The sequence below is a fragment of the Mixophyes fleayi genome, chromosome 5 (genome assembly GCF_038048845.1).
Source record: "Mixophyes fleayi isolate aMixFle1 chromosome 5, aMixFle1.hap1, whole genome shotgun sequence".
Taxonomy (NCBI): domain Eukaryota; kingdom Metazoa; phylum Chordata; class Amphibia; order Anura; family Limnodynastidae; genus Mixophyes; species Mixophyes fleayi.
The window spans coordinates 207,309,622-207,323,116 of NC_134406.1; the positions used below are offsets into that span (position 1 = coordinate 207,309,622).

The 13,495-nt window shown below is 37.3% G+C and overlaps 1 protein-coding gene across 3 annotated transcripts; it reads left to right on the forward strand.

Annotated features, from left to right (window-relative positions):
- The first annotated feature begins 381 nt into the window (after positions 1–381).
- On the forward strand, positions 382–12,666 carry ZBTB14 (zinc finger and BTB domain containing 14). Of its 3 annotated transcripts, none has more exons than XM_075213355.1 (3): positions 382–489; positions 8,647–8,709; positions 9,231–12,666. In XM_075213355.1, the coding sequence occupies exons 2-3, from the start codon at positions 8,707–8,709 to the stop codon at positions 10,587–10,589; spliced, it is 1,362 nt and encodes a 453-aa protein (XP_075069456.1). In that variant the 5' UTR covers positions 382–489; positions 8,647–8,706; the 3' UTR covers positions 10,590–12,666. The 3 variants fall into 3 exon arrangements, with proteins under 3 accessions (XP_075069456.1, XP_075069458.1, XP_075069457.1); XM_075213357.1 differs by lacking the exon at positions 382–489 and adding an exon at positions 535–750; XM_075213356.1 differs by lacking the exon at positions 382–489 and adding an exon at positions 781–926.
- The last annotated feature ends 829 nt before the right edge of the window (positions 12,667–13,495 follow it).

The following is a 13,495-nucleotide window of genomic DNA, read 5'->3' on the forward strand; positions in this document are numbered from 1 at the left end:
CAATTAACCTACCAGTATGTTTTTGGAGTGTTGGAGGAAATCTGGAGCACGCGGAGGAAACCCATGCAAACACTGGGAGAACATACACTAAAAAAAAATATAGGACATGCAATGCAACTTTGGTAATACTCATTCACACAGATTGTTGACATGTAAACTGGCTAATGCACTTCAATGTGTCCTGTTTTTAAGACTTTTCTGAGATTGATGCCTGTAAAGCTCCTCACACGTGAGTAAGTCTGACAGGGAAACCAATTTTTCCATCTGAATTCAGTAGAAATATTACAATTTACCGGATTCCCCATTTCTTTAAGTAGCTACACAGAGACATTGACAGCAGTGTCCTCCCCTGTGTACCATGTGACTACGGCGGTCACATGACCTGGTGATGTCAGAAGGTCCTTCCGGTGAAGGGAATCTAGCTATTACCATAAAACACTATTCCGATATAATTTACACCACAATAACCTGTAATAAACCACCTCGAAGGTAAGTTCAGTGATAAAACGAAATTAAACGGACGTGTGATCCGATGGTTTACGGATGCGGTTTGCCCAACGCGCTCTATCGCTGCAATGCCGCTTATAAACGTTGTTGTCGGTCGTGTTTGGGCCTTTAGTGAAGGATATTAAGTTACAGAACCGAGCAGAGACGTTACTGCGAGAGGGCCGGGAGCAGGCTCCGGCTCGGCAGTGATGGAGGCTGTTCCGAGCATGCGCTGAGGATTTCATGGCGGACGCCCGTGTGCAGGTTCGTGCTCGCGGGTGCTTGTTTTGTTGGTAATTGCGCGTGACTTGCCCGCGCGACAGTGGTGGAGGTTGACCCGGAGCGCGAGGGGAGTTCGCGTTATAGTCTCGCGCCCGGCTCTGCAGTGGGAGAGGGGGAAACGAGTGGAGTGTGTAGTGGGACTGATGTCATTACAGACGGTACCCTATTTCTATCCGTGCAAAGTGTTTCATGAATTGCAGAGCTGCTTAATGGCGGCTCAAGTAACATGTATTTCAAGCTGTTTGTAAAGCAAATGTTTGATCAGCTTTGTATTTATTACTTTTAAACACATTTCTGAAATTAAAGTAACTATTATTCAGCTACATATGCATTACAATTTTCAACTTGAAAAATCGGTTTGTTTGCATACTACATCCCTACAGCCTACAGGACATGCATTCATTTTCTTTTTTTATATGTTTCCTACATATGTTTTCCGTACATATTGGCTGGATAGACATAATTTTAATAATTTGAAACCACATGTAAAAATATTGGATCAGGGCTGTAACTAGGGCTGTGCGATAGGGGACCCAGCGCGCAGCGCTGAAGGGGGGGTGCAGTTAATGAAATTTTTAGGTTAATTTGGTTAAAATTAAGGGCTTCGGGTGGTGGCACTTTTTCGCCCCAGGCACTAAAATTCTAAGTTACGGCTCTGTATTGGACTGTAATCATGGAGTCTGGAGTCCTAAAATTGATCATTGCTGAAGGCATTTTTTTCCTTTTATGTCCATATTAGTAAAATAATAATTATTATATTATATATATATATATATATATATATATATATATATATAATATATGAGAGAGAGCGCTAATGACACCCCCTGGAGACTGATTGCTTGGGTGGCTCCTGTCGTCACCCTTGGTTTCTAATGTGTTTTTGAAGTTTGAGCTGCCTTTTGTTTATAGGTTGCCTAGTTGTTTGGATCTGCCTACTATTTTTTGTTTCTTTATGTACATGCGTTTTGTTGCTAGGTGATGTCTATTTGTCACTTCCTGTTTCATCATGGCCAGTGGCACTAATCGGGTGCCACCAATTATACAGTTCTGTACAGAGAATATTTGTCATTCACATGAGTCCCTGCCCCATTGGAGCTTACAGTCTAAATTCCCTAATGCATACACACATACTAGGGTTAATTTTGTCAGCAGCCGTGATGCGATTTAGTGCCATTTGAGGTATTTAAACCCTTGCACTAGGTCTTGTATGCTTGACAAGGCAGCCCTTGAAAAAGGTGTCGCTGTTGGCACTGAAGGCACTGAAATCGTCGTTAGGCCACTTGACGACATGGTCCTGTGATAAGTACTATAACATCGTTTGCTGCTGTTTGTTTTGTTTTTTTTGTTTTACACTGGATTACAATTTGATACTTTTGGTTATATTTGGAGTGCTGGTAACCATGCATGGTTGAACTGTGTATATATATATATATATATATATATATATATATATATATATGTGTGTGTGTGTGTTTTGTGGACTGATTTTACCAAGCATTTTATATCTCAACGTGTAATGTTTGTGCCACAAGTTGTTTGTTACATTGCATTTAGGTGAATACTTTTCAGTAAATCCTAATAATAAAGCAAACTTCTGTTTGGTTTACTTTGGGTCAGCGCAGGTTGTGCAACTTAATTTAAGAATCCCGCATGCTTTTTTTCCCCCTCTTAAATAGCAAGTTAAGTGTCTGTAAGCATGAATCTTAGCTGTCCTTCCACAAGTCATTATCTCCTTATCAAAACTTCTCTGAAGGCAGACAAGTATCCAGACACATATACACACACTCAACTTTCAGCATGTGATGGCAGAGGGAGGGGGAGGATTTTACATTGCATAGGACAGATTGAGTTTATAGGGTTGCTCTGTGACACCGGTTCCTGTTCATGGGGACTAGAGCGCTATAGTGCTGGAGGTGTCCCCACATCCAATTCTGCAGTGTGTATACATTCACGTTCAGGATCTCCATAGAGTTTACAGAGTCATTATCTTTTCAGCCGACGGTTATGACTGATGAAGAGCACAGATCTGAGGGTAAAACGTGTATAGTTTGTACACATGAATCGGCATTCTGATCGGCACTTTTTTTTTTTTAAAATCAGTCATTATTAAAATCGTTATAGGTAACACATTGGGAGATAATTTCTGTAGTGTGTACCTAGCCTAATCCATTTCCTGCTGTCCTATGTTGAACCCAGAACTGTGTGTCAAAGTTCGCCTACTACCTAGCAGTCTTGATCCATAGTAATCAGTGATGAGTAACAGCCATAGTCACCAGCAAAGGGATACTGCAGCAGCTATACCAAGCACACAGAAGTAAGAGCTTTCAGCTGCTGGTAGAGACAGTGCTACGGAATTTGCTGCCGCTATATAACTAATTGTTGATGATGGTAGTGACTACTCTCCTACAGCTAGTGTGAAGTTGGCAGTGGTCAGTAACTTTAGGAAACCCAGATAATATGTAGTGAGACCAAAAGATGGTGGCGGAGTAAACCCAACTTGTCACAGTTTGTAAATACAGATAAAGCTGGTGCCTTGTCTAAGAGGAGATTTAAAAATTGCGCACAGCTGCTGCATCATTAGGCTGTAGTCTGCACTCGCACAGAGAAGCAGAGATTTTGAGAAGTTCATGCCTGAGTCCTGAAGCACAGCCGGCAATATGGATCCAGCCTTGAAAAAAAACGAGACACCTGTTCTAGGTACTCTCCTAGCTAGGGTTGTTTTCTTCATGGAGCATGTAATGAGGACCTACCTAATTATTTTAAATATGCTTTTTGTTTGGACTGTATTCTTTATAATGTTCTGGGGATTGCACTGAATTTTCTCCATAAGGAGCTAAATGATGAAATATTTTGTATCAAAAGAAGAGCTTCAAGCTTGACATGGGTTTAAAATGACCAGGTCTTGAATGTGTATATACTTCACATAGATCAATAGATACCTTTTTTTTTGGGGGGGGGGGGGGGGCTCATCTGATAGTGAACATGGAGAAACTAAAGAGGTGGTGAAGATTCTGATGAAATATATTACTAAGACTATGGGAATAGGATATACCAGTCCCATCTATAATTTATTAACTTTCATTTATATAGTGCCAGCATATTCTGTAATGCTTAGCAGTTATGAGCAACTGGTAATAATACAAGCCTGGGTATTAACAGACAGACAAGGAGGTACAAGGGACCTGCTTGCAATTTGTAGGACAACAAGCCTTTCATACATGAGATTAAGTGCCACATATTGGTCCATGCACTCTGGGTAAAAAGTGCTTTGTGGGCTTAAGTGAGCCATTCACATAACAATGTTGATTTGGGGGTCAGATGATTGTTTGAGCATAGAAAGAGAACACATGTAAGTTTTAGGTTAAACTGGGTAGCGTAGCCTAAAGAGGGTAGTTTAGGAATTTGTTAATCTTGCTTGAATTGGTGAGTGTTTAGGACAAACTTGGAGGTGTAGGAAAGTCTTGTGCGAGGGAGGACATTCCTCAGAATTTGTCCTGTAACCGCGAGGGGCAGCAGGTGACGAGTGTGGATGAGAGAATCAGATCTTGTGCAGGGCGGAGGAGTCGAGTTGTGAGAAATTTTGTAACAAATGGAGATGTATGTTGGTGCAGTGTTTATTACGGTCTTTTATGTTAGTACAAATAATTTTTATTGAATCTGGTAAAATACAGGCAACCAATATAGGGACTGACAAAGCAGTGCAGCTATAGAGAAAAGTTTTACAAGGAAAATTAATATAGCTGATGCATTGAAAATAGATTGCAGGGATGATACTGGTTAGGGATAGACTGGGAAGACTTCTCAGGATTTTTTCATAAGCCTGTCTGAAGCACTAAAACTCCTTTGTCTGGTCTTGTATATCAATGTTTATTGATCTCCTGTATCTGTAATCTTCTTCAAGCACTTGTAATGTTGTATTGTTCCTTTTTATACCCATACATTTAAATAAAGAATAAATGTAAAGCTTAAGTAATTGTATATTTTTTGTAATGTAAAAACTGTTTTTGCTTTTCTTTTCTGTGAAAAATGGATTGAGCGCCTGCTTTTGCAGCCACATGCCAAAATATGAGGTTAAATTTTGCCGCAGAAGCTTATTTAAATGATAAAGTGGTTGAAAAGGTGCATTTATGGAAAGTTCCCTGCTCTTTTATTCTCCCTGCAAAAAAGAGTGCATTTCTATACTAACTCTGAGCATAGTGACACATGTAATGAAGACCTTTCCAGTACTCCTTCAGTCTTATGATTTAAGACATAAATGAAGCTATACCGAAGAGTGTTTAAGGAGAAAAGTGGAAAAGTTAAAATGATTGACATGGTTGTAATGTGTTACTACAAAAATAACACTTTCTACAGTGCTCCAATTTTCAGAAATGGTAGCCTTTCAAAGCATATGAGTACCAACTCTCACACAATATGACAAATATAAATGAATACCGGCAGATAATTAGGCGTCAAAAACTCATAAGAATTATGCCATTGTGTAATGTATCAAATATTGCTAAATGTTAACACCAAGTGCTCCAATTGCATTTTTTCCTAATATATATGTATGTGTTATATAATTAGTACACACGCCTATGACCATGTGGAGTGCATGTACCAAACGGTCATTCTTTAAACCCAATTGTGTGTGTGTATATGCTTAAGTTATTAATTTGGGAAACGCATATGAGATATAATCTTTGGTATTTCTCTTCCATATGTATCCTCTGCATTGCATTTCCGTATCTGAGTACCATCAAAATTCCATAAGTGAAGGAGAACAACATCATCTGGGTGCATTACTATGAACATTTATTAAAAAATGATACTCCCATTTAAAACCATGTATGAATACAGATCTGTCCCCTGAAGAGAGAATGCAGCAAGTCTTACTACTAGATGCGCTGATGGCAATCACATTGTGGATTGTTTATTCAAACCCTATTACCTTATTTAGGTCTTTCCAAAGTATTAAATGTGTATTTTGGGGACACTTAGTTTACCCATTTGTATTTATCTAATGGCAGTTTTATGTAGCAGGGCTTTATCTAGCTTCTCTGAAGGTTTCTCTATTATTTTAAACAAAGTAAGCATTTTTGTAAATACCACTTTTTTTTTAATAATTTTAAAATTATGCATACCTAAGTTTTTACACTGGGAAACTTGAAAAGAAACAGTGAACAGCGCAGGGAAGTGTCTATAAATTGTACAATAAAATATAAACCTGGCGGTTGCCTTACAGAACATAAAGAGAACTGATAAATTGACTAGATAATCAATTTATTAAAATAATTGTAATTAAACCAAGCTTGCATTTATAGAATCATTACATAATAAAAACATTTTTTTTAAAAAAAAGACCGTATGCAACATTGGACTATAAATCAGTGCTTGACACACAAGGCTCAGAAAATAATACAGTAGTTTAAAATATACATACACTCTTTACGCTTAGAAACTAAGTAGGAGACAGAACCATCCCCACCTGTTGTATTGGAAGAACACTAGTCCCATGTAATAAATTGAATGTGTTAAACTGCGTTAAGTGTATAGCATCCTGGGTATTAGTAAATACTCCTTCGCAGATAATGATCCCTAGTAGCATAACACAGATAGGAATTTTAGTTATCAATCAGTAGGATAATTAGACATATAAGTGAATCTATGCAGGTAGCGTGTGCCTGTTTTCAGCGAATAGTAATCCCAAATGGTGACAAATTTTGCTGGAAACCGTTCCAGTGGGAGCTTGACAAGACTAAGGATGTCAACCAAACACTTGCAGTATCCATGTTTTTTCCTTTCATCTCGGCTCTCTGCTGTAGTCACCTTCTTCTTCCGCTATCCACAAGTAAAGCGGTCCAGACAGAAACTGATCAGGATAGTTCTATATAGAAAGTATAGAAAGATGGCTATCTTCTACTGTATTCTGATCGTTTGGTATAGTAATCGTATCTAGGTGTCGTGTTTCGTCTACTTAGTGTAGACTTTTTCACAACATTGAGACGCAGCACCTCAAATTCAAATGCATTTAAAATATAACATGCACTGAATTTTTATTTAGTCATACATGATGGGCCTGAGTCATTAAGGAGAGCAAAGCGTAAAAAAGGAGTAAATTTGCACTTTGGCTATACCATGTTGTATTGGAGGGGGGAGGTACATTTAAAATGGGGACAGATTTATAGTTGGGATAAATAGGTCATATCCTAGATCAACTTTAAGTTTCAGTGTAAAAATAAAACTATCAAGTACTTGTGTGCTACCTGAAAATGCAGCCAGTATTTTCCTTATATGCAAAATAATAAAGTAATTTGCACCCCTTACATTGTAACAAAGTTTGTCCAGGAGAAAACTTACTCCTTTTTTTTTTTTTTTCCTCCCTCTGCTCGCCTTAATGACAGACCCATTATGTCTATAATACTAGAAGAAGAAAAAAAAGCACCCATGCGAATAAGCCCTAAAATTGTTGCCAACTTTTGTTGCCTAACTTCTCTTGATTTTGAATGCACCTCTATTTACATTGTGTCCCATGATATCTTTATCTAATCCTAAATGCCTCCTTTTAGTTTTAAACCTTTTTTTTTTTTTTTTTTAAACATTTTCTTTCAAGTTTGGTTAACAGTGTATTTTTTTTTAAAATACTTTATTACTTTATTATAAGTTTGAGAGTATGGGTAAAGAAAGGATTGGTGTAGAAAAGGTCATGGGGGGAGTGGGAGAGGATAGGATCCAAGGAGACTATTACAGGGAGCTACTTGTATAGAACATAAATCTAAGGCTCCCACATTTTACTAAATGCTTAAGTGGTGTTATGTATAATACAGGTCTTGAATTCCATTAGGGACACATACCAGATTCTATTGAGTGCCAGCTGTCATGATAGCCAATGGGACTTCCAATGAGAAAAAAAAATATTTGGATGACAGAGGGATATCCAAGTCCAGAATCATGCTAACTAGTTGCTTAATGTCTCCAAAAAGGGGGCAGTTTTGCGCATTGCCAGCAAATATGAAACAAAGGACCAACAGCAGAACACCCTTGCCAACATGCATCTGATACATCAAGATTACATTTATGCAATGTTGCTGGGACATGGTATCAGTGAAATAAAGGTTTGCAGGCGTTTTCCTTATTTTAACGGTGAACTACTGGCTGTGTTCTACCTAATTACAGACTAGTCTTAATTGTTTATGGTTTCTCGGTGGTCTGAGTTCTATATTCTTTCGTGTGGGTCTTTTGGTGAAGACTTGGAAGCCTGTTTCAGGCAGAGAGCCTCAAGCATTATTATTGATTGGCCACAAGCAAGATAACTTCGCTATCTAATGCCACCCACAAACCAGGGCAAAGAGTTTGAAGGGATCTCCATTGTTTGAATTGTGGGTTGCAAAATACTGAGGTTGCAAGCAATGGGTGCAGAGGCAGCTGAAAGGTCCTATTTTTGAGGTCCCAAATTGACAATTAAAATGTCTGGATAGTCTGATATCTTGGGACAAATAGATTGTGGATGTCATAAGAGGGTGGAAATGGATTCAACCCTAACTGATTCGGCCTCCACTGCAGATCAGAATTGTTAGGTTTTTGGAGCACACCACTGGACACATTGAGCAAGTTGCACTGCTAGGTTGTGGCATTTAAAAGTCCAACACCCAGGCCTCCACCCTGTGCGGAGTGTGCTGTAGGATATGTTGCTTAACTCTATGGCACTTATTCGCCCAGTAAACTGTTTTTATGTTTCTTTAGGATCCATAGTAGATGTGTGCTATTTTTGTATTTGTGTCATTTGTTTCATGTGCCCTGTCAGTTAATTATGCTAAGAAATGTATACATGTCACTAAATGCTTTCTTGTGCTTATATAAAACATGTATTTGTAATTTTTGTTTTCTTTCATTTAGGTGATTTTATATTATACCTTGAATTGACAGTCTCCGTTAAGGACGTCTTCTCTTTTGTTCATGGTACGTTTCATTTTAGAAAATTTGCAAACTGAAAAGTAATTATGAAATACATTTTTGTAAATGATTGCTGTTGGCTTCTGATATACGTTAAATATTTAAGAAACAATTAGAAGAGATGTTTCATAAAACTTTTCTCTGCAGTGATACTGTAACTTCTAAATGTAAAAACAAAAATTAGCCTTTGAGAGAGAATTTTGATTTATCAAGACAAGCAGTTGCGGATTCACTCTATTATAAATTTATACTGAGATAATTAGATAAAACATGGATAATTTTAATGTTAGCCTGTTTTCTCTCCCTGCTACCTGTTTCATATACTTGCAAAAATAGTTTCATAGAGATTCTTTCAATATATTTAATTTTCACCGTGCTTTAAAAAGTTGAAATTGTATTCAAATATTTTTCTGTTTTGTGCTATAGTACAAGCTAGCAATAAATACTAATGCTAAAATATAATTAAGCTATACAGCAAGGTTTTTTTTTACTTATTAATCACATTTGTTTTGTTTTTTTCTTCTCAGGATTTTTTCATAAGCATGTCTGAAACACTAAAATATAATGACGATGATCATAAGACTGTATTTTTAAAAACCCTAAATGAACAGCGACTGGAAGGTGAATTTTGTGATATTGCCATTGTGGTTGAAGATGTAAAGTTTAGAGCCCACCGTTGTGTACTTGCTGCATGCAGTACATACTTCAAGAAACTTTTCAAGAAACTGGAAGTTGACAGTTCTTCAGTCATAGAAATTGATTTCCTGCGGTCTGACATATTTGAGGAAGTTCTCAACTATATGTATACTGCAAAAATTGCCGTCAAGAAAGAGGATGTGAATTTGATGATGTCATCAGGCCAGATACTTGGCATAAGGTTTTTGGATAAGCTATGCTCTCAGAAGCGTGATGTTTCTACTACCGATGAGAATCCTTCCACTCCCAAAAATAAATACTCTTATGAGACAAGCCTGAAAATAGGTCGTCCAGTTGGTGAGGCCAATGACAATCAAGATGATGAAATAGAAGAGATTGGAGATCATGATGATAGCCCTTCAGATGACACTGTTGAAGGGACTCCTCAAAATCATGAAGAGGAGAAGTCGCCTACTTCCACCCTTCGAGTTCAGGAAGCAATCCTGAAAGAGTTGGGAAGCGAAGAAGTTCGAAAGGTTAATTGTTATGGTCAAGAGGTTGAAGCAATAGAAACAACTGAACCTAAAGACTTGGGATCACAAACCTCTCAAACTCTGGCTTTTAATGACAGTGTTAATGAAGTGAAAGATGAGCAAGCACCAGCTTGGACCACTCCTACAGGGGATATGAAATTTGAGTATTTACTTTATGGTCACAGGGATCAGTTTGCATGTCAAGTGTGTGGAAAAGCTTTTATAGATGAAGCCCGCCTGCGGAAGCATGAAAAACTGCACACAGCTGATAGACCATTTGTGTGTGAAATGTGCGCCAAAGCATTCACCACACAGGCACACCTGAAAGAGCATTTAAAAATCCACACTGGGTACAAACCTTACAGTTGTGAGGTGTGTGCCAAATCCTTTATACGAGCACCGGATCTTAAAAAGCACGAGCGAGTCCACAGCAACGAGAGGCCATTTGCGTGCCACCATTGTGATAAAGCATTCAAACACAAATCTCACCTTAAAGATCATGAGCGAAGGCACAGAGGAGAGAAACCTTTTATTTGTGCTTCCTGCCCAAAAGCGTTTGCCAAGGCATCAGATCTAAAACGTCATGAAAACAATATGCACAGTGAACAACGCAAGCAGGTCACAACCAGTGCCATACAAAGTGAGACAGAGCAATTACAGGCGGCAGCTATGGCTGCTGAAGCTGAACAGCAGCTGGAGACGATTGCTTGTAGTTAAACATTTTAGTTTGTGACAAAGCTTGTGTTCTTTTTAGCCAAGTCAATTATGCATCCAAGTACCTTGTTGGGACATACCAAATAAAAGATAAAAGGTAGTATTAGAAAATGCCCATTAATATTTCAAATAGTTTTGTAAATTAACAAATTGATACTAAAATATAAGGTAAAATTAAATAAAAGCTTCATGTTAACAAATTATTTAAACTGTAGTGAAAAATCAAATAGACATAGCTGAAATAATGTAGGCATGAAATAATCCTCAGAGGGGTCAAACTATGTTTTAGGTTACTCCTGTATGATGTTTTGATAACAGGCACAAATTTACTGGTAAAATATTTACAGTTGTATCTTTTTATATTTTATTCCTGATAAGTTGTAGATTTATGGTACTCACACAATTTTCCATTGTATTTTACAATAAAATTCCATGGACCGAGACATTGGATGACCACTCTGAAAGTGTATTGTCCTAACTATCTAAGACGAAACATGCTTGTTATGTTAAACAATTGCAAAGATTACCTGCTTGTGTTATTATCCCTGTTTCATGTATTAGCATCTTGAATATCTTATTTCTCCTTTAAAAATGGGCATTTTAAAATGGACATTGCAATCCTTCATATCTATCAATGCTTTGACTATATCTACCACCTTTAGGAAAATTACAATTTTCTATTGAATGAGATAGCAAGGGAGACCTTTACAATGTAAAGGCAGTGAGCAATGCAAAGGACCTGTGCTTCACCATGGTTGGTGTTTGAAATTTAAAAGACATCCTATTTAATTTGGGAGTACATATTCCAGGGATCTCAATGTGCAGTTTATCCTTGCTACTAAAAGGCACCCTTTTGAAAACATTTTTGTTTTCCTTTTTTAAATAGGGTATGGATTTCCTTATAATTTTCTGCCAAAGTTATTCAGCCTTTTAATGTACATATATGTTGTTGCAAAGTGAAGTGGCAGCTTGTTTTTAACTGTAATTTCCCAATAGTTTTACATGGACTAGTACTTATTTTTATGCAAAACTCAAAAATGAAACCTAATGGAAACAGTTGTAACAAATTGTGATGTTTTGTTGTAATTTAAGTGTGACTGGGGGGATTTAATGCACTTCTTTACAGCGGTGAGAAAAGGAAACTCCTTCTATCTGTGTGTTTTTTTTTAAATTTTGGGTTGCCAAACAGTAAGGTCACTGACTACACTGATAAATATTGAGCAATTACCTTTATCTGGAATTGCCACAATTTTCACTTATGCAGAAAGCAACGCATCTCCCTACTTTTTCTTCTTTGTTTAGTGCAGTATCTTTTCCAGTCAAAAGGCATAAGCCCTTCTGAGAGAGAGTTACATGATGCCAACACCCTGCCCCAGAGGTGCTCGGCTCCGGTCCTCAAGTATCACCAACAGGTCATGTTTTCAGGATTATTTAAATCATGCACAGGTGAGTTAATCTATTTTGCTGAGTCAGTAGTTATCCCAGCTGTTTCCACAAACAGAAATCGTGAGAATATGACCTTTTTTGTGGTACTTGGGGACTGGAGTTGAGTACCCTTACCCTCCCCTATATCTAACCATTGGCTACATACACTTCGTAGCAGAGTGAATCTAATTGGTAGCTTTTTTGTTTTGTTTTTGCAAATCAAATTCTATAGGCAGAAGGTTGTGCGTTTGCAGTCATGGCAGTCTGGTCATGCATAGTAAGAGTATTGCATACACCCAGCACCCTGTCTTTCCAGAATATGCTCAAAACTGTCTCAGTTAGACACACTCAAAGTGTATTAAACCAATAATTAGAAATGGGATAGGACTTGGATCCATTTAGAACATTTACTCCCTTCCCCCAAGTTCAACATTTATTTTTCTAAATACTAAACCCTAGTAGAAAAATTACCACCATGTAGCATATGCAGCTCAAAGTTTGTGTATATTATATCATAGTAGTATTGTATAAACGAACTAACAGATTTAGGAATGCTTTTATGCAGTTAAATAGCAAACATTTGTGTTTTTTCATTTTAATATAGATACTCTTAATTATCTGTATATTTTAAAATAAAAATAAATGTTTCTTTGTCTATGGATTCAATTAATCTTATGATCCAGTAAACATCTAGAATTTGTTTTGGGTTTTTTCTTAGGACTTTCACTTTTGATTTGTTCTCTTAATAAGCCTTATTAACCAATCTTATTTTGCCAGAATCATGATTACTTGACTCATAACACTGACACTGTTGTCTGAATCCCTATAAATCTATATACTTCTGTCCAACAAGCTCCCACGGTCGTTCTTTTTCTAAACCGACTGTTCTATTAATTCTTTAAGATGCTTTTTGGCTAGGATCGGAGCATCTGTTTGTTGTAAATCGACATCTCCAGCTTGTCTGTATGTTTCTAGCTTTTAAGTGGATGGGGATAGAACAGACCTGTAGTCAATCAGATTGTTGGCGTGTCCACACAAGCACAGAGTATGGAGATGTGCAAATATTGTGGAAGGTTGTAATCTGCCTACTGGTGATTTTGTAAATGAAGCCAGACTGCATGTTATAAGAGCACATTCACAATTAATTATGCAACCGTTTCAGTAGCTTATCAGAACTGAAGATATTTCAGATAATTGTAATCAGGAAGTGATTGAGCCTGGGTCATTGCATGTCAAGTGACCCAATGCAAATTACCTTTTATTCTCAGAACACATTTAGTATTATGAGAGTGGGTCACATTTCTAAATTACATTTTTACTCTTATGTAGTTCTTGATCTAGGAACAAGCGTGTGAAAATGTCACAAATCTGCATATTTTGCCATATACACACAATGTGTACAACTTTCACCTACTAAGACAAAACATTATAGACACCTATGAAAATATTTCAAATGTTGCTATAAACAAAAATGTCTATAGATA